Below are 21,694 nucleotides of genomic sequence, written 5' to 3' on the forward strand. Positions count from 1 at the left end.
TCCTGGTCAGTTGCCCACTACAGGGTGGGGACTGATTTGTATTTGTTTTGTAAAAATCTGTTACCACCAGTACTTCACGGAGTGACTGACCAAAACAATGTGTGTAGAAAGTGTTTGTTGAATAACTGAATAAATTTGAAAACCAGACACTCGGTGCAGTGCATCTTTGAGACCCTGGGAGCTTTATAGTTGAATGAGTCTAAGACAAGGCTGGGGAAGGGGAGGAAGTGATGCTAACTCTTTAGGGAAACAGGGCAGGAGGCACTTCCATTAGGTCCACTCTGTTTTAACACTTGGACTTACTACAGCATCAGGATCTAGAGCAATCACTCCTACTCCTGCAGTTTGGGATCTGTTTTAAGAATTCGGTGGAAGCTCATTCACACTTTCTATGAATCAGAAAGTTTTGTAGATCGCTTTTGGGTAGGGTCAGAATGTCAGTCACTAGAGGCAGGGGAAGATTTGAAGCCCTCAAACTGTCCTCTTCATCCCGATGCCTCATGCGTATTTGCACACAGGATGAAGATGCACAAGGGACGGAGATGCACATGGAATGGAGATGCACATGGAATGGAGATGCACATGGAATGGAGATGCACACAGGATGAAGATGCACAAGGGACGGAGATGCACATGGGATGGAGATGCACATGGAATAGAGATACACATGGAATAAAGATGTACATGGGATGGAGATGCACATAGGATGGAGATGCACATGGGATGGAGATACACATGGAATGGAGATGCACATGGGATGGAGATGCACATGGAATAGAGATACACATGGAATAAAGATGTACATGGGATGGAGATGCACATAGGATGGAGATGCACATGGGATGGAGATACACATGGAATGGAGATGCACATGGAATAGAGATACACATGGAATAAAGATGTACATGGGATGGAGATGCACATGGGATGGAGATGCACATGGAATAGAGATACACATGGAATAAAGATGTACATGGAATGGAGATGCACATGGGATGGAGATGCACATGGGATGGAGATGCACATGGGATGGAGATGCACATGGAATGGAGATGCACATGGGATGGGAGATACACACAAGATAGAGACGCATGTGGGATGGAGATGTACAAGGGATGGAAATGCATGTGGAATGGAGATGCACATGGAATAGAGATGCACATGGGACGGAGATGCACATGGGATGGAGATGCACATGGAATGGAGATGCACATGGAATAAAGATGTACATGGAATGGAGATGCACATGGGATGGAGATGCACATGGGATGGAGATGCACATGGAATGGAGATGCACATGGAATAAAGATGTACATGGGATGGAGATGCACATGGGATGGAGATGCACATGGAATGGAGATGCACATGGGATGGGAGATACACACAAGATAGAGACGCATGTGGGATGGAGATGCACATGGAATAAAGATGCACATGGGACGGAGATGCACATGGGATGGAGATGCACATGGAATGGAGATGCACATGGAATAAAGATGCACATGGAATGGAGATGCACATGGGATGGAGATGCACATGGGATGGAGATGCACATGGAATGGAGATGCACATGGGATGGGAGATACACACAAGATAGAGACGCATGTGGGATGGAGATGTACAAGGGATGGAAATGCATGTGGAATGGAGATGCACATGGAATAAAGATGCACATGGGACGGAGATGCACATGGGATGGAGATGCACATGGAATAGAGATGCACACGGAATAAAGATGTACATGGAATGGAGATGCACACAGGACAAAATGCACACAGGACAAAGGGGGCGGGGGAGCTCCCGCTACCACTCTGGCCTTCCACCAGGTAGAGGAGCTCCCTTTGTACATAAGAGGATGTACTGAGAGTGTGGTTTAACACCCTGCCTAGAGTCAGAGTAGTAGAACATTCAAGTTGAATAAAATCACAACTTAGTGAATTTTAAAATTTTAAAAATTCTACCCAAATAAATCATTTAGTTTAAAAAATCAAACTGTAGGCAGATCTTCTAATACACAAGACAAAAATGGCAGTGCTGAGACTGAAGGCTGGGAGCAGAAGTCCTCTGTTAAGTGGCCTCTCACTGCCCATGACCTTCCGAGAGTCTCTGAGGCCCACCTCTTCCTTCCTTGGCCAGGAAGATAAAGGTCCTGACCAAGGTGACCCAGCTGGTCTCAGAACAGGCAAGGTGCTTCCAGGAGGCCTGGGAGGAAAGCCACCTTAGAAGGTGGTGCATCCCTCTCTGCTCCGAACAGTAGGCCCGTGTGAGGGTTTTAGTGTTTCCAGTGTGTCGTTCCTACCCCTCAGTAGAAGAGAAAACTTTACACAAAGCAAATCTGGCAGGACTTTAAGGAATACCCCAAATCTCAACCTTTGCACAATGGACACAAGACTGCAAAAGCTATATGCTACTTAAATGAGTTGAGATGAAACATAAAAGCAAACCCTGATTCCTTAACATTCAAATTTCCATGTGCTGGCTTTCCCCAAGACAGGGAAGGGCAGTTCCCTTACCTGTTGCAGAAGATGGAGGAGTGATGGAACCTGGGCTGTCATCTTCAGGCTCTGAGACAGTGACAGTGGGGACTGTGTCAGGACTCGGTTTCAGACAGATACCTTGCTTCTCGGGGCTCTCCTCTTGGGTGGCAGTTTCAACAGGTGGCTCAGTCTCAGTCAGCGTGATTTTGATGGGGGCAGTGACCAGAGAGGCCCTGTGGTGCTCTTCAGAGAGATCATCTATATAAGGAGCAAAGGTTGATTCTTCAAATAAATGGTCCTTGAGGATTTTTCCCTCCACAGGAGCTGGTTCATGGACCTTTTCAGATTTGGTTGAGACTTCAGTGTCCATATTCTTAAAGTCCAAGTCTTTCTCTTCCAACTTGGGGTGAGGTTGCTCCTGAGAGTTCACCTCTCCTGGCCCGGTTATGTCCATGTATTTGTAAGCTTCTGCTTTCATCTGGTCCAGGGGGTCTGCTAAGATCTTGTTCACTTCAGTGGGCTCTGCGGGAGTCATCTCTATTCCAGAATCGGAACTAAATAAGCCATGAGGCTCTGTCCCAGGCACATCTGCTAAGGAGGGTCCAGGGGTACTCAGCTCCTCGGGGCTCTCTGATGTGGTGACGTGGCCATTTTCCTTCTGAAGGATTCCAGTGAAATATGTAGAATCCTCCTGAGGTGGGTAACAGACGTCGGAAATCAGAGACGTGTAACATGTTCCTTCCCCATCTTCTGATGCCGTTGAAAAGGGACGATCCATGGCACGGGAGACATCTACCAGGCCTAGGAACCAAGACAGGGGCAGACAGTGAGTGGGTGCCGGGCTGCAGTCCTCACTGCTGCCCTGGGAAGGCAGCATCCTCCCTCCTCCAGACCACAGAGTTCCCTCTCAGCACTGGCACTTCAGTCCCCTTGTCTCCCCGATGGCCCACAGCCCTGGTGCGTCCCTGGCAGCAAACGCCAGGGGCTTACACAGCTGCCATGGCTAGAGAAGTTAGGGACGGATCCCAGAGGACTAGAAAGTTGATTTTCAACATCTACTACCTCAGTTCACAATGACTTGGTCTTGCTTAACATTATTTGACAGAAGCCCTCTTTACATGTCAAAATCCTCATGACTCTCTACGCAGAGGTGGAAATGTAGGCTAATTCAGGCCTGTAAGGGCAGCAACTGGATAGTGGACTGGGAAGAGGGGCTCCTGTTAGAGCTGGAAGAGGCCCCAGGAGACCCTCTAGTCCAGCCCTTTCCCCGGGGACACCTGCTCTGCCTGGAGGGAAGCCATCCCTTCTCTTTCTAAAGGTCCTCAAAGAAAGGGACTCAGAGTTTCCCAGTGGACTCATCCCAAAGCATTATCACTTTAATGATGCTCCTCCCTGTTTATCCAGTTTCCTCCTCATTTTGTTTCACTCCCATTCATTCATCTACTGCCCATTCTTTGCCTTCCAGTGATATTCACAATGACCTACTGGGAATTAGTTCTATTGGTGGTGCCAAGGACAAAACAAGTGCCCAAGTTTGAGTCTATGGGGCGTTTTCACCTGGTCTTCATTCCACTCACAGGCCAGCCAAACATTCGTTAATAGGCAGAAAAGGAAAACCCTCCATTATTTTTCTTGGCTGTAAAGTGTCGTCAGAAAGAAAGCTAATGTTTATTGGAGCATTACTAAATGCTAAACAGTTGAATTTTACCTAATTCTTACAACTGTTTTATAAATCAAGCCCCACACTCTGAACATACAAACTCCTCTCACACATACACATACACACAATTACACACAGCCCTAAGACACACCCAAAGAACATTCCAGACAGGGCACCAACTCATCAAAGTAATAGTTGCAGTAACACAATAGTAATAGTTAATATTTGGGTGCTTGCCATGTGTCAGGCCTAGTTCCAAACTTTTTAGTAATACTGATTCATTTAATCACCGAAGCAATCTGAGGAGATGGCTACTATTATCAGCTTGAATTTCCAGATGAGGAAACTGAGGAACAGAGAGGCTAAATAACTCATCTATGAGTTCACAGGCAGAGCCAGGATTCAAACCCCAGTAGTCTAGGTGTCAGGAACCTCCTCCCACGTCCTTTGCACCTTCTTAAAATCACTCTGCAAAGTTCTTTTTTTAAAAAGCAATGTTGAGTCTAGCATCATGACAAATAAACTTAGCCTTTGTATTTTCCTGGCTTTTTTCTTGGTTGCACAAGCCACTCTTTGTCTAAGGGAAACGAAAAAAGCACAAAGCCTGTTCTCCACTCTAGCACTTCCCCGCCCCAGCGCCTCTTCCCTGGCTGTTCTCTTTCCGGGCACTTCTCTCCCCACAGATTCCCGTGCACCGACCCCCTCACAGCCAGCTCTTGACTCAAAGCTCACCTTTGAAAGGAAGACAACCACCACTCTATCCAAAACTGCAACCTGCCCTGCCTTCCCCACTCCCTGGCTACCCTGTTCCCCCCCCTTCCCTACTTTTTCTCTTTGTCTCCTCCTCATATACCAAATAATCAATTAGTTGATTGATTGATTTCTTATGTGTTGACTATCTTCCTTTGCTAGGCACGCTCCATGAAAGTGGGAATCTTTGACTATTCTGTTCATTAACATAGCTCAACACCTAGAACAGGGCCTGGCACATAGTAGGCACTCAATAAATATTTGTGAAACTGAAAAGTATAAATTTTAGAATTAAGCACATGTAACAGGATTGTGTGAGAAGACAGGCTGGCAGATTCCCCTAAACTGCTAATGACACTCATGTCACTCGGCAAGTGGCCTATTTTGTAACCAGTTCAAACCTGTACATTTCAGTAAAGCTTCTAATTGTACTTTTTTTGCATGTGGCTGCCCCTTTTCAATATAGACCCCCCCAAAAAAGCTCAATAGCAAAAGGAATAATATTAATGATGAGCCTTATTGCCTACCATATATACACCACCAAAGAAAAAGCTAATGAACTTAAACCCATGTGTGCACACACACCTTTATCCTAAAGAATTTTAAAGCTTCTTTCATTAGTTGGGCTCAGCCTACTTGCAGACTTCACTGGAGCAGGGAAATCAGTCTTGGACACTTCATTACAGACATGGACATCCTGGGATTCTCTACCACAATCACCTGGAACTACTACCAGTTGTTAATAAGTGTTCACTGAAAAGTAAGGAGGGGTTTGCCCACAGATACAAATTGCCTGGAGGTGTGGGGGTGGGGAAGAAAATGCTGTCCTGGGAACTGCACAGCAGGTAGTGTCAGGGCTGTGACGCATAATCATCATTCAACTCTCACTCGATGCTTCTACTGCGGAGGCCACCACAGGGCTCCTTAGCACCTAGAGCTGGCACGGTGCAGAGCCCTCCAGCGCACGGTCTCCGGACACCAGTTATCGCACTAAACACAACTCGGCAGCTGGCCGAGGGTTCTGCCCTGCTTCACTGGATAATCCCTAACCTCTGCAGCCTGGCATCTGAGACACCCTGACTGCCATCTGGCCTCACAACTTTGTCTCCGCTGCTCTTCACCATCTCACACGCACTCCACCAGCTTTTTGAGCCCTTTCACTCCCCGATTCCAACTCTGGTTAATATGCGCTCCCCATCACTTCTCCAACACTATATTCTTCCAATCTCCACCCCCAAAACTCTGACTTTCGACCTCAAGCCATTCAAGTACAGCAGCTTTGAATGCTCCTCCTCTGTGATGAATTTGTTGACTACACCTGCCAGGACTTGACCCCTTCCTATTGTTCCCCCTCATCTTTCCTCCAGCACATAATTATACTGCTCATGTGGCACGTGTGACATACAACTCCTCTATGTCCAAGTTATCTCCTAGTGACCTGTCAGCTCCTGGAGCTTGATGCTCATGGCTTGCACACTTTATTGTACAGTAGGCACCCAACACAAAATAAATGAATGAATGAATGAATGAACCAATGGATCAATCAGTGGACTTATCCTATGCAGCTACTGAGAACAAGCCAGGACTACTTGATACAAGTTAGAAAGAGAATGTGTTCAATCTATTAAGTGAAAGACCAGTCTAGAATTCGAGTTAACTAACAAAGGGACAGAGCTGCATCTCAGGGATGAGAGAGCTCTGACCCCCGTGGACAATCAAGTAGAGACGGGCCCAGCATCTGTCCAGGCAGAAACCAGCATTTGGTGAAAACTCCCTCCCAACTTTCTGTGGTTTTTGTACTGATTGGCTGCCACTTTAGTCAGACACAGCATCCTTTACTCCTTCCTTATTTGTAAAACTGAATCACTATCATTTTCCCTAGGTAGTCCCACAGCATATAGGAGCTTCCCAGTTGTACAATAACTATTAAGGGAGGAGAATCTAGAATACATCTACACTAAAAAGGAGACTATAAAACCAGGGCTGTCCAACCTGCGGCGCACAGGCCACATGCAGCCCAGGATGTGGCTGTGAACCTGGTCCAACACAAAGTCGTAAATTTACTTAAAACATTATGAGATTATTTTTGTGATTGCATGTCGCAATGTATTTAATGTGTGGCCCAAGACAACTCTTCTTTCAGTGAGCCCAGAGATACCTAAAGGTTGGACACCCTTGCATAAACAAAATCAGCAATGAGGAGGAATTTCCACCTCTGAAATTCTTATCCTACCCCTGTGTCTTATTCAGAGAGCCCAGCGCAAAATGGAAAGGAAGAGAAACAAAGTCACTTATGTAAACCACACATTCAAATGGGACCATGTCAGAACACTCATAAAAGCAACAAATAATCTAACTACTTTGAATGTGGCCATGTCCCTCTTAAAATGAGCCAAGTACCCTGAAAGATTCTCAAGGTTCCGACTTACTGAATCTGAAAATGTACGTACATTACAGGGTGCCTATCAGTTAGAACTCCTGAAAACAGAAAGTCCTTCGAGACAGTCAATTATGTGAGTGCGGGTTCCTGTGGGATCGTTGGAACTGAGAAGCGAGCTGAGCCTCGGGCTCAGGAAAGCCAATTAATTCTCGTCAGCTCTTCCTGCAGAGCTGGCAGATGCGGGACCTGAGAAAGACAGCATGAGCCAGTTACCCCGGCTAGGAACCAATATTGTTACATTGTTAAATACAAATCCACTGAATAAAAGCACTTTCCTTCTCAAGACCAGAAATTATTGCTTTCTTTATGTAACCCAGGATTCCTTGGAACATCTGACTCCTTTCTCCCTGGCTATTTCTTTGGCCCCCTAGAAGTCCGATTCCTGTGGAAGATGATACACAATGGGCGGGCCCATGGAGGCCCTCTCGGGAGGTGCCTGGACAGGAGGGCGCCACAAATTCAGTGCCCTGGATGCATTTAAAATGGGATTGATTTTTCAAATTTCCATTTTACAAGTAACTTTTCAGGGAAGTTCTTACAACAAAAACTAAAGAATCCATTGGTCACGATCTAGTCAAAAGCTAAATGGAAGAACGATGAAAATAAGCTCAAATTATTGCCATTCAATTACATGTGCTGATAACAATTGGCCTTCTGTAGCCCCCAGTGCTCTAGTTCAGAAATGCTGATCATGGTGAGTTAGACAAATTCAGGAACCTCATAAAGGGCAGGTGTTTTCTTTAATTCTCTGAAATACTATGGAATGAGATGGCAAAGATGATCTGCTGAATATGGCTTTACTTTCCCCATGGAAAGTTTCCATCCCAAAATTCTAGTTCTTAATTCTAACTCGTCCTCAGAATCAAGTTCACTCAGTTGGCAGCCGGCAGCTCAGGTTTGTATTCAGACTCCACTACTATCAGTGGTGAGACTCTGAGCAACTTAGCCTCTCTGAGCCTCAGTTTATTGATTTTTAAAATGGGGGCAATAATAGTTCCCATCTTTACTGGACCGTTATGAGGATAAAATGAAAGGGCGCACTTAGCTCTGTGCCTGGCATGTAGTACACACTCAGTAAATGACAGCTGTGCATTTTATTTTCACCTCTACTTTGAAAGGAGGACACTCACCATTTGCAACACATTACCACCTGTCTATTGGCCTGGTACTTCATCTCTAGGGACATGCGGTCAGGCTAGCTGGGGCCAGAAGGAATTGAATACAGCCAATCTGCACTCAAGTTGCCCTCTGGGGTCTGCCTTATATGCCAGCGTCCCACAGTGCAAGGCGGGTGCTGTCTACAGAGATCCACGAGCAGGTGGTTGGTTATTAAGTCCTTTCTAATAACACTACTGACACAGATCCTGTCACAACTGTGGGGATGACAACCTCGAGTGTGAAGAGCTGAATGTACCAAGACAACAGACAATAAAGAAACAAGAGTGTTCAGTGCCCATGGATGGCCTTTCTCCCTTGAGGATGGAGCTCATTCTGACCCCTCAGGGTAAAGATAAGGGCCTGAGCTTTAGGAGGACACCCCTGTAACTCCATAACCCCCTCTTACTACTCTGAAATGAAAGCATAGAGGATGCCAGAAAGGAAGACGGATTATACCGAAAGGTTTGCTGAGCACAGAGGTAGATAAGCTCCATTAGAGACGTATCTGGATTAAAAACAAAAGCAAAACAAACTAAAAACACCAATTATTGTTGGAATACAGCCAATACTAAGGCACCTATTAATTAAGGCACAGGGGACACTGGTCCCATTACATTAAGAAATATTTTAAAAGAAGGGGCATAATTCAAAAAAAACTGGAATGATGGTGGGAGTGTAGAGAAAGATACACATGCAAAATGAAGAATTAAGGACCAGAACCCGAGACCCGGAGGTGCATCTGCATTCCCTTTTCCCAGAATCCCTTGCCCCTGGGCTGCCGGTGTGATAGATGGCAGCAGCCTGCCCAGAGGTCAGGCTCCGCGGCTCCTTCCCCGAAACTCCCACTCATCCTTCTGGGTGCTAGGAAATCAGCAGCCGCCCAGTGTGGAGGCTGTGACACACTTGACAACAGAGCCATCTAATAAATGGATATGCCAGGGAGACTCCAGGAACCTCTACGTCTCCTGGAAAACATTCTCCTTCTGAAATTAAGTGGCCTGTGGATAGACATGACAAATGGGTACTGAGAAACCCAGGTACACTGGTTTTTTACAATTTTATCTATGCAATTAGTTAATAGGGTAAAAAAGGGAAAAAATGAGCCTGCATTCTCCAGCAAAAGACTCTAAGCCAACGCTGGTGACATGCTTGGGGGGTTAAGACCATGAGTGACTACTCTGTCTTTTTCCAATTCTCTGCCTTATTTAAAGCTTGCCGGCCAGAATGATAGATTTAGCTGTTTGGGATTGCCAAATTTGTGTTTAATAAAAACTGATTCATCAAGTTTTGGGGTTTTCTTTCCTTTCTGAAGAGCCAGGGCTTGCAGTACAGAGTTTTCACTTTAACAGAAAATTCTGTTAGAGGAAAAAACACGCCCTGGCAGGCAAAGCACTGCCTATGCTTCCCTGAGCGTCCTCGGCAGTGCCCGGGGGAGAAGGATGCTGCAGAGCATCGCGATGGAGCAGGAGCAGCAGTTCTGATGAGCCTGCATGTGTGAGATACTTTCCGCCTGCTGTCCAAGGGCGGAAATGTGATTCTATGGCCTTCTTTGGGGGACAATCCTTTGGGGAGGGAGGCTATAGGTAAATATTTATTTAAAATTTACTTAGATCTTAAGATAAGAGACTTAAAACTTGACCGAGAGTCTCACTGCTTTTATAAAATAACACCTGTGTTGATTTACAATTCACAAACCTTAAGATTCACTCCAAGTGTGCAGTCCGGCAGCTTTCGTACATCCCCAGTTCCGCAACCACCTGCACTCTCTAAGCCCCCCACCTAATTTAGACGCAGTTTACTCTCCATGCTCTCCGCACAAAGCTCTAAGTGACCTCTGCCCCACAAAGAATTACTTTGTAATGAAAGAAAAAGCTGCCCCAACCCACTTGCATTTGTTGATAGAATTTTGTTCTCTGATTTCCAAAGGAAAAAAATAATTTGTTCTTGGTCACACTTCCTCGGTGCCAGGTATGTGAGTAGGAACAGAAATGTTTACTATAAATTTCTGTTAGTGCTTGAATGGTTCTTTTGCTTCCTCCTCCTACATAGAATTGTCTAGCTAAGCCCCACAATTTCTTCTACTTGCATGTTTCCCCTTTCTTCCCAGCTAGACCCTTACCATCTGCTGCTGAAATAACCGTGACAGCTTCCTGTGCTCTCCCGCTCTCAGCCTCGCCTCTCCCATGTGCCACCCTGCACATGACTGTCATACTCATTTCCCTAAAACACCACCTGCACCGTGTCACTTCTCTATTCCAGAGTCTTTAGTGGCCATCTCTGTCCATCTGTTGGCTTGGAATTCAGGACTCTCATCAATGAGGTCCCGGTCTACCTTTATAATTTTATGTCTGAGCCTGCTCAAGAAACGCAGAGTTCAAGCCCACTGGCATGAGATTTCCAACTTCTATGCTCTTACTCAAGCCTTCCCCCTCAGATGAAAGGTCTTTCACTTCTCCCAAATCCATACAAAGGTTCTGGTGACGCCTCACCTTCTCTAGGGAGTCTCCCCCCACAGCCCGCTCCTCAATGCTGTCTCCCTCCTCTCCACCCTCCAAGGGCTGCGGCCATTCGTTTGCGGCTCGTGGGGTCTTCTGCCTTTGTCCCCAGTCATCTGTTTTCTGTTACACTGGTGGACAGCCCCGTTTTTGCTTCTTCGTCTCCCTGAGTCTCTGGCACTATGCTCTGTACATAGTCTGTGCTTAGTAACTACTGACTGGATGAGTATCTCCATGTTCCATCTGATTGAGTCATACTTAAATTAAGAGCTCTCAGAATAAGTACTTTACCACCAATCCTACAGTGGTACCCCCAAACCTTTAATCCAATCAAAAAGGTTTACTGAACATTCACCGGGTGCAAAGCACCAATATGAAGGACATTCCCATACTAATAATGTAGGCTCCGTAACCAAGTGTGTTGTGAACATGCACCATGAAACCACTGTTTGTAACCGGAAGTTCAGGCGCCCCTGGCTGCTTGTGGCAGTCATGCTGATGGGTGGCAGGGTCTCTTGGAGGATCATAATTGGAGCAGGGAGGTCCCATACAGAGCCGTCATATGTCATATCCTGATTCATCTTTCTTGTCAGGCGTAGCATTTTCAGAAGAAAATACAGATGCACTGGAAGGGTTCTTTGAAGTTGTCTAATCCAGTCCCCTTTTTATCCTACGATCTCATCCACAAGGCCCGGAATTGACCACCTCCCAACCTTGGTTTGAATATTTCCATTGGTGGAAATACTGACCTAATTACTAATTACTAATTAGTAATACTAATTACTAATTACTAACTAATTACTAATAAGTGTTGTAGTTAAGAGCCTAGACTGTGGAGTCAAATACATGACTTTGAATCCTGACTCCACCATTTACTAGTCGAGTGACCATGGGCAGATTTCCTAATACCTTTGTGCTTCAGTTTCATCTGCTAATAATGATCATCACCTCATGGGGTTATTGTGAAGACTAAATAAGACAGTAAAATCAAAGCACTGAGAATCACACATATCAAGGGCTCGTTATCATTTTCAAGTTTGAACTTAAACACACTTCACTGTTGTTTCCAGCCTTTAGTCCCATGCTTGTCTTCAAAGTTTATGACTGGAAACTCAAATTATTAAAAAAACAACACATAAAGGGCTCATCTCCCTAATATATAAAGAGTTCCTAGAAATCAAGAAGAAAAAGATCTTCCATTCATTTTTTTAGAAAATGAATGAAGAGTAAATAAACACTATGCATAGAAAAAGCAATATAAATGACCCCAGAATATAAAAATTCATATTGAAACAAGCTTAAAATGACTTTTCTCCATTACCAGATTGTGAAACATTAAAAAAAGTTTGGCAATACACTCTCTGATGAGGCTGGGGAGAAACAGTCTCCCCCACACTGAGAGGGGTCTGGCAGAAGTGGAGTATGATATAACCCTTAAGGTGGGCAGTTGTCAGTGCATTTACACTTTGAAACTGCAATTCTACTTAGAAAAATTATTGTATAGGTATACCTGTACACTTACAAAATGAATGTGAACAAAGCTATTCATCTCAGTATAGTTTGAAAAAACAAAAATTAAAATAAACTCAAATGTCCATTATCAGGGCTCGGTTAAACAAATGATGGACTTCTACCATAGAATACTGTGTAATTCTACAGTAGAATGAGGACCATCTCCATGCAGTACTGACATGGAAAGACTCCTAGATAAATATTGTTTAGCGGATAAATAAGATGCAGAACATGTGTTATAGATATATATACAGCTATACAGAAGCAGATACATAGAATGCTAGCTCTCATTTTAGCTCTCGTGCCAGAAAAGGAAGGCAATGAGGATATTATTTGTACTTGTTCACATGTGAATAAAGAAGCACTGGTAGAATACCCAATAAACTAATTATTAAGCACAGGGTAGGGTGGGATAGAGTAAAAAATTAGAAAAGAGACTTTTTGTAGTGTTTTTAAAATATTTTTTCTTTTCAACCAAATGCATGCATTACTATTTAAAAACAATGTGGGATGATAGCGATAATGTTGCACAAACCATGACGGAAATCCCCAACCCCATCTCCTTCTTGCACGTGACGAGTGTTCTAAGATTTGAAGGCAGACACGTCCCCTCTACAGCCCGTGGCTCAGGCCAGAACCCCCCTCATTCTCACTTTCACACGTTTCTGTTTTTTCCCCCTCGCACTCCGAGCTCCCAAGAGAATGGACTGCGCCTCATGTCTCGCTACTTCCCTCAGCTGAGCGCCCCTGCTGGCACATAGGTTTTGTTAGGCAAAATACTCATGAAAAGATTCACCGAATGTGTTTCCACACTCGTCATACTGGTTAGTTTGTCATCGTTCAAAATCTGACCTGGACCGGATTACTAGCTGATAAGGAAAGTGAGGGACAGGGAGACTCTTTCCTCTCCAAATTTTTATTCCTTTGACTTAAACTTCCCATTTTTATTCACAAAATCGTGTACTTGCTGACACATACTATTGTCTCACATTGCATTTGTGGCCAACTGAACAGGTGAGAACATAATCGATTTTTTCCCTAAATAAATGCCTGATTCCAAATGTACTTTCTAGCCACAGCAAGGGGTACGTATTTTACAAATTTGAAAGACATTACGGCCAGATGCAAAGAACCTTCACAGTAATTTACCTCAACATGGAAATATCCACAAGATGAAACAGAAGCCAGAGTTAGGATTTCTTACTAGAATGTGTTTCATAAGGGAAACTCTAGGGCCACATAGCACAGGACGACCGCTGCAGAGCTGCCACCAGCCCATACTGTGTCTTGACAGAAAGAAAGCGATCCTTCCTCCGGTGGACAAGCCTGTGCCAGAGGTGTGCAGCCTCTGCTGAAAGACCCGGGCTTTGTGCCAGAGTTGAGACTTGATCATCAGTCACGGGGATCTAAAACAATGCCACATAAAGTGATACGCTTTGGGAGGTACGTGAGGAAGGACACGTGAGGATGACTGAGGGGTGATTCTGTCAGAAAGGTTACACGGTGTGGTGTGAAGCCTGCTATGGCATGCTGTGCTGTGGTGAGCTGCAGAGCCCTAAGGCATGACACGACAGGGCAAGCGGTGCCGTGCAGAGCACGTGGCGTGGCACGTTGTGTGGTGTGCCTCACAGGGTGGCATTCTGCAACAGGAAAACCTACGGCATCAGAGAACCTGGAGTTCCAGCCCCACCGAGTCACTGACCTTTCAGTCATTAAACTCTCAGGAAACTCCAGCTTCCTCACTTACAAGAGAAGATAACACACAGCTAACAGTTAAGTTATATGCTTATCATGTGCTAAATGAGATGGTTCAATAGATTATTTCATTTCAAATTTAAATAGTCTGAGGCAGGTTTTAACTACACCCATGCTATTGATAAAGGAACTAAAGCTGAGAGAGGTTAAGGAACTTGCTCTGAGGAACAAAACCATAACAGAACCCCCCAAAATTTGGGTTTAGAGCAATCTATTAGCACTATTCTCAGAATTTCTGTGAGGATTAAAGGAGACTGACTGGTTTGTGGCTGTCTTTTGAAGCAAAGCTAGACGGATCTGAATTTGAAGTCATGGCACAGCTAATGACATAGAAAGAAACCATCTCTGCACCCAGTAGATTGAACAGTTAATCAACGTTCATTTCTTATATAAAATGAACTGGTTGTGGCAAGAGAGTGTGTGTTCTAGGACTTAAGTTTTCCTGAGATTGCATCAAAGTGGATTTCCAAACACTCACAGGCTGGGCACCTTTTTGAGACACGTGGGCAAAGAGAATGCTTTTGTTTTGAAATGCAATTGTCAATGGTTACCATTTGCCTTCGTACAGTGTGCTTTCCCCACCGAGTTTTCAAAATCCAAGCCCTACATTCTGCCAGTCACGGGGTATTTGAAATCCAAGTTTGGGCTTGAGCATTCCTGATTTCACACACAATCTCATGCTGGAACACAGGCTGTAAGAATAGAAACAAGTAAATGACATTTTGGAACAAATCTGCAAAAAATTAGAATTCAGAACACATCACTTGGTTGGTTAGATCAAAGGCAAAACCCTTTGACTTGTACATACACACCCACGCCACTGAGATCAAAATACCGTACATGTAGGAAAATTTATTGTGCTTGGAATAAAGAAAATGGACCTCAGAGGTAGCCATACTAATCAAGGAAAGTGACAAGGAAGATTAATGTCCTTAATCAACAACAGCACTCATTTTGCTCCTCTGAGCTATCTGATCTAGGGGCCAAGGTAAACTGTGTTTAGAGGAGAAAAATAACTCAGCTGTTGATGTGCCAGAGTTTGGAAGTATTGATCCAAGTGGCTCTGAGTGCTTAGTCAGGAAACTACATCACGATTTCTTCCCACTCTCCTTTTATCCCCAGGAAGAAGGAGGACAATAAATAATAAGCAATAAATTTAAAACGTGCATAATTTCTGACATCAGTGCAAAATTTCAACCAACTGCACATTATAAGGGGTGATGACAATATTGCATTTTTCTAGTGTAACCTACCTACATGACGATCAGTGCATTGTGTTTTTACAAAAATCCATTGCGTTCTCAGGGATTTGGAGGGGGTTGCTATTATGGGGAAAGAGAGACGTGCACTGGGGCTTTGCAAACACATATGATTTTAGAGAGGAGCAGTAGGAAATTAGTTCAGGGACAAAAATAACAGCAATGGTGAAGGCTTGGTAACAAGTAGAAGATCCTGGCTCCAACAGGAGAGTGTGAAGGGCAGAGGGTGCTCAGGCCAGAAGGGGTGGCGGGGACCCTGGAGCCGGGGGGGGGGGGGGGGGGGGGGGCTCTACAGAGGTGGTAGGAAGCAAGCGTCTGGTGACTATTTCAGAGCACGAAGTGACTTGAACCACAGGTTCAGTGACACTTCCTTCCACGATGGCAGCGTACAGGTTTGAAGGTCACGTCAAATGAGTGTGTGATCTTCTTAAATTATGAAAATAATAATACATAGTCACTATTAAAACATTTTAAAACGCTGAAATATATGTATAAAAAGAAGAGTCGCTATGCCTGCCCCTGCCTGTCATTTCTCAGATATAACAACAGATACTATTTGGGGAGCTGCAGACATTTTATTATTTTCTATTCAAATATGATCATTACATATATTTATCTATACTGTACCAGATAAATATACATATCTATATATACTATACCGGATAGAATATATATAATACCAGATATATACACACATCTATCCCATACCAGGGCCATATATACTCTATAGATAGATCTACATATATATCTGTGTATATATACATTTATATGTACTATGTATACATATGGACATACTTGTATGTGTATATATGTATATACTGTATATAGTTATATATGTATACTCTGTTCTACAAAGGTTATACTTCCATTTAGGTATATAAAGATCTACCTTACATTATTAAAAGTCAATATTCTATAAAATGAATATTCCAAAATTCATTTAAGCATTTCCCTTCTGCTGGACATTTATGTTGTCATCTTTTGTTTTTTTAAACAATACTGCAATGAATATCCACGATGTATATGACTTCTTGATGAGACCACTGAGGTTCAGAAATGTAAATAATTTAAAATGTCTTGTACTTATTACACAGCCATATGAAAATGGCCTAGTAAAATGCTCTTCTTTCTGTCCCACTGGTACGTCGAACTGGAAATATTAGTGGAAAACACAGCAAGGGAAGGGCGGGACTCAACAACACAGAGGCTGACAAAAAGAGCGGTTCCTGCAGCTGCTGTGGAAAGACAGGGAACACCCGTCCACCCGCAGGACTACCGATAAACCAGCTCCAGGTTCTGAAAAGAAGATCTCTCGGATCCAAAAGGACGTCCTTTCACTACAGCAGAGCCTGGTCAGGGCAGCTGCACACCACTGAAGGGATTCGGGCTCAGTCTTGAAGGATGTGAAAGACTCATGTAGGCTACAGAGTAGGTCAAGAATTTCCAAAGACACAGGGTTGGTGCTTTGGTGTTCAGTCAAATAAATTCAGATAGTTATTTGAATTTCTATCTTATTCCACCTAAACCTTGCACACCACCTTACCCTTTTTGAGTAGTCTGAAGTGGATCTAACATGTTTGAGGACAAAAACAGACTCCCTAAACAAGCTACTAAGTGAACAAGTAAAATGGTCCAGGTGAAACTATAAATAAATGAGAGTTTGCAGTAGATACTGCATTTCTTTGTTCCGCGAGATTTCATAAAAGGAGAGCAGATGCCGAAACCAAATGTGTCCTGGAAAAGGAACCGGCAACAAAGTACTATGTCAATAATTCAATATGAGCATTAAATTTTCATGGTTTTTAAAAAACTTCTAAAAATAATCTGTAGACATTAACCCCTACATTTGATGCTGGAAGCCCTGATGCCTAAGAATGAAACTTTGTTTTAGTTAAGGACTAAAATCACAGGCTGAGCTACAAACGAAAGTCAATTCCACCTAAGTATTGTTGTTTTTTTTAAATGTGGTTAACAATGAGCTGGAATTAAATCTGGCCCACAACATGAGGGGTTTTGAAATAAATGCTTTTTGAAAAGAGCAGCAGCTGGAACGAAATCAGAGAATCGAGTCCTTCCTTTCCCAAGTGTATAGAACCGGGCCTGCCATCTGAGCTTTGTTTTTGTTATTTTTGCTCCAAACTCATGTGTGTTATTCAACAGACTATTTTTTGTTGCCTGGAAGTTGGTAAAGGCAGATTCCCTTGTAGTCTGAGAAGCAACCGAGGTTTAAAGCAACGCTGTCCAGTTGCCTTTTAGCTGCTGGTTACTGTTTGTTAGTTGTCTCCAGAGGTTGATTTTTTTTTAACGAACCCCTTTAAAGAGAATTTTTTAATATTTGAGATTTCTTCTGTGAAAGGCAAGATTAATGATTTCAATATTATTTCTTAACATAGTTTTACAGTCCATACATGCATGTTTTCTTCCTGACTAAAAGACATGGAAGGAAATTTAAAATGTGCATACTTGCTATGTGCCTGCCAGCCACCACGCTAGGTCTCAATCAATGGCTTAAAGTCCCAATCATGCCAATCAATAAATACGTGGAAATTCTACAGTGGGGTCTTGGTAAGAGCATGAGAATTATGAAAACAAATCAAATCTAATAATGATACAATAAACATAATATTGTTCTGTGTTTATTTAACTTCATTCACCTAAGGCCTACTGTGTGCTCGGCATTTTATCCCAGTTTCTGGGGACATAACAGTGAATGAAACAGATATACCGGGGTGGGCAAAAGTAAGTTTACAGTTGTGAGCACATCAAGCAGAATTTATTCTTATATTACTTATGATTATTATATTATTTGCCATATGAACAACTGGAAGGCAGGAGCAAACGAAGAACAAACAGCTATACATAAGTGGCAGAGACTGCTGTGCCCACACCCCGTGTCTGTCTTTCCTTCTTTCCTTGAGCAGTAGACACTGCACTCCCAACTGACCAAGGAATTTCAGCCACCTAGCTAAAGACTACATAAACTCCCCAACCTCCCCCTCTGTGTGGACACAGGACCAGGATGTGCATGGAAGAGACATGTGCTGTTTCTGGATCACGGCCTTAAAGAAGCAGCTGGTTGCCCTTCCCACGAGCTAGTCCATAAACGTGGTCTCAAATAAACAAACCAAAAGCCCAAGACAAGACAGAACTTGGGATTTCGACGGTTAACACATGATTGCCTCCTTAGGCTGGGCTCTGGAACAGAATCAATCAGGTTTGTGTTAGGACCATTTCAGTATTCTCAGAACTCCACTCATTTCAATGGTTCTTTACCAGAATTTATCATTGTGAACCTTCATGTTACAGTCAAGCTTTATGTAAATGCATGTATATGTATCTTTATTTTCATAAACCAGACATTCATGGAGTTATAGTGATTAAGTCATCCATAGGTGTTCAAAAATGCAAATACTTAGATTTTCAAACTGGGCTTATTTCCCAGAGGGCTTGCCAGCCTTGACTGTTTTAAGAATTTTGTAATGGCACGAACTTTGCTGATATCCAACTCACCCATCACCGACAGGATCTGGATGTTAAATTATTTCTCTAATAACTCTGATGAATTTGTGATGACCCATTTACATGCTCATTCCCCAACTGATATTCTGGTTTCGTATTTGCATGATGTCTGGGTAGAAGCAGGGAGCCACCGACAGCCCAGAAACCCATCAAAACCCCAGGCCTCGGCAGGGGTCTCCAGCAGGCTTCTCAGCAAACAGGTTAGCTGAAACTCAGGAGCTGCTGCTGGTAAATCCATCAGTCTGGACTGTACGCAAGAAGTACGGGCATGGTTTTTTAATGTGCTACGGTGGCTCTTGAACTTCTACGAAATTAAAACCCAAGTGCATCTGTGAGCACCGTGGAGGTATGTGAATCATAAGCATTCATCAAATGTCATGCCTAAATTGGGTCTTATCATCAAATAGTATTTATTAAACGCCCACATACCGCATACACATGGCAGTACACAAGGCGCATTAAACAACAGAATGCTGTACTTTCAGCCATGAAAATACTTCATAATAAAATGCCGAACTGCTGCTGGAGGTCATCAAGATTATTCTTTTACTTGAATATTCTCACCATAAATTTCAAATAAACAATGGAAGGGGGTGACTTCTCCCATATGGTACAATCTTCACTGAAGAGCTTCATGTTCAATTATCCTTGACATAAATGAAAGAAAGGCTTATACTGCAATTCCAACTATGCTCCCTGTGGATATGACAAGGTATTCTCAGAAGAATTACTCATGTGTAAACTCATGTCATTTGACACTGTTCTTTTTAAAACTATGGGACAATAAAAAACAGTGAGAAGGAATGTCTACATGTAAATTGTCAAAGTACCATTTTGTTTTAGACTTGAGCATACTATTCATTATTTATTGCTATTGCCTTTTGTAATTACTTTTGATAGTACACAGACTAAAATAATTCATAAAAGCTGAACAAACAAAATATTTGACAATTAACAGCACCAAAATTACTTTCTATATCTAGAGGCGATAGACACAGACAATTGCCAGGAAAACAGAATTTTTGGCCCGTCAACTGATGTTTTGTCTATCGAACATTAAAAAAATGTTTATTATATCATGTAACTGACTTTTAAAAACTAAACTGTGTGAATCAACCTGTTGTTTCTGCATCTTACAAAGCAGATACGGGACAGTTTTAAATCTGAATGAGTTATGTTATTCCTCATAAATTTTTCAACTCCTCAGTCACTTTCATATACAAATACACTTATAATTATGCTGGCTCCCTTGTTTAATTTCTCAATCAGCACATCTAACTGCCTTCGGCGTGCTCAGCACTCTATCAGGTAACATGAGTGTTACCAAAAAAACAAAAACAGGTCAACGTAACAGTTTATATCTTTCTAGATCAAGTTCCGAAACAGCCTGATTCTTTCCTACCCTTCTGTAAAATTTAAACAAAAAAAAGTACGCTAAGAGGAAATCTTTTCCATTGACAGATTCCTTAGCTCACGTGGTGTTAAATCACAAAATTCTGACTGTGCCTCTTTTTGGCTACTCCCCTTTCTGCTCTAGGGAGCTCCTAGGCTGTGAAAAACACTCATCCCCAAGATGAACAAGACTGGCATCTCAACACAGCCCTCGTTCGTCATTATTTAACATGTCAGGTTCTGAAAGAACTTGGGCAGCCCAATAGTAATACCCTTATTAGTCAATAAAGGACTGATTATGCCATTATGGGGATGGGAAATTTAGGGCTTAGGAAAGAATTAAAAGATGTATTATTTAGGAATCTCTGTGGCTATGTCTCTGGTATCCCTGTGAATGAATTCCAAATGAATGGCCCGACCGGATAATGGAGCTCTTTGGTGCATCAGTCACTGCATTGCCTTGGATGAAGTTCGGGTTATGCCTAACATATACTGTATTCGGTCTCAAATGAATAATGTTATGGTAAAATCTTAGAGCAATGAGTTTCAGATGGCTTGCTATAAATTAATGTAGTAGTAAATTTGTTAATTAACGATATAAGTCTTTACCTTAAAGTAGTTCATAAATTAGGCTTTAATTGCATTATCCTTTCCTTAAGTATTTTATTTTAAGTAGCTTCTCACATAAGAGCCCCAAAGACAGTGAAGCATAGATCTATGAGACATGTGGGTTTCTATCTCATTAGCTATAAACTAGTATCATGCTTTGTTAGTTACATTAGAAAAATAGTCTTTCTCATTATGGTAAAACAATATCATATCAAATCTAATTAAGAAAAAACTAAAGACAGTACTTTATCATGTAATTTACTGCGGTGGCTCCAATAATAAGTGAGGAAGTATCATGTGTCTATTATATAATCTTTTGATGCCTAAAACGAGTTTCTGATAAACAAACCAGCACAAATAAAGGAGAACTCATTTTAAACCGATAACACTTACACTATGAAATACTATGCAGCAGAAAGAAAGAAGGAGCTCTTATTCTCTGCAACAGCATGGATGGAACTGGAGAGCATTATGCTAAGTGAAATAAGACAGGTGGTGAAAGTCATATGCCATATGATCTCACCTATCAGTGGAATCTAATCAATAAAACAAATAAGCAAGCAAATTATAACCAGAGACACCGAAATAAAGAACGAACTGACAGTAACCAGAGGGGAGAGGAGGGGAGGATAATGGAGGAAAGAAGGGGAAGGGTCGTCAAGGAACAT

At 42.7% G+C, this 21,694-nt stretch overlaps 1 protein-coding gene across 4 annotated transcripts in view; it reads right to left on the bottom strand.

The window, feature by feature from the left end:
• RTN1 (reticulon 1) overlaps positions 1 to 21,694 on the bottom strand; it is a 325,732-nt gene that overhangs the window by 79,167 nt on the left and 224,871 nt on the right. For all 4 annotated transcript variants that reach the window (XM_053673284.1, XM_053673283.1, XM_037132432.2 and 1 more), the window contains one exon: positions 2,514 to 3,278. In XM_053673284.1, the coding sequence (XP_053529259.1) occupies positions 2,514 to 3,255 (742 nt within the window). In that variant the 5' untranslated portion in view covers positions 3,256 to 3,278. The remainder of the gene's footprint in view (positions 1 to 2,513; positions 3,279 to 21,694) is intronic.

Source organism: Artibeus jamaicensis, unplaced genomic scaffold (assembly GCF_021234435.1).
Source record: "Artibeus jamaicensis isolate MK-2021 breed Jamaican fruit bat unplaced genomic scaffold, CSHL_Jam_final contig_851, whole genome shotgun sequence".
Lineage (NCBI taxonomy): Eukaryota > Metazoa > Chordata > Mammalia > Chiroptera > Phyllostomidae > Artibeus > Artibeus jamaicensis.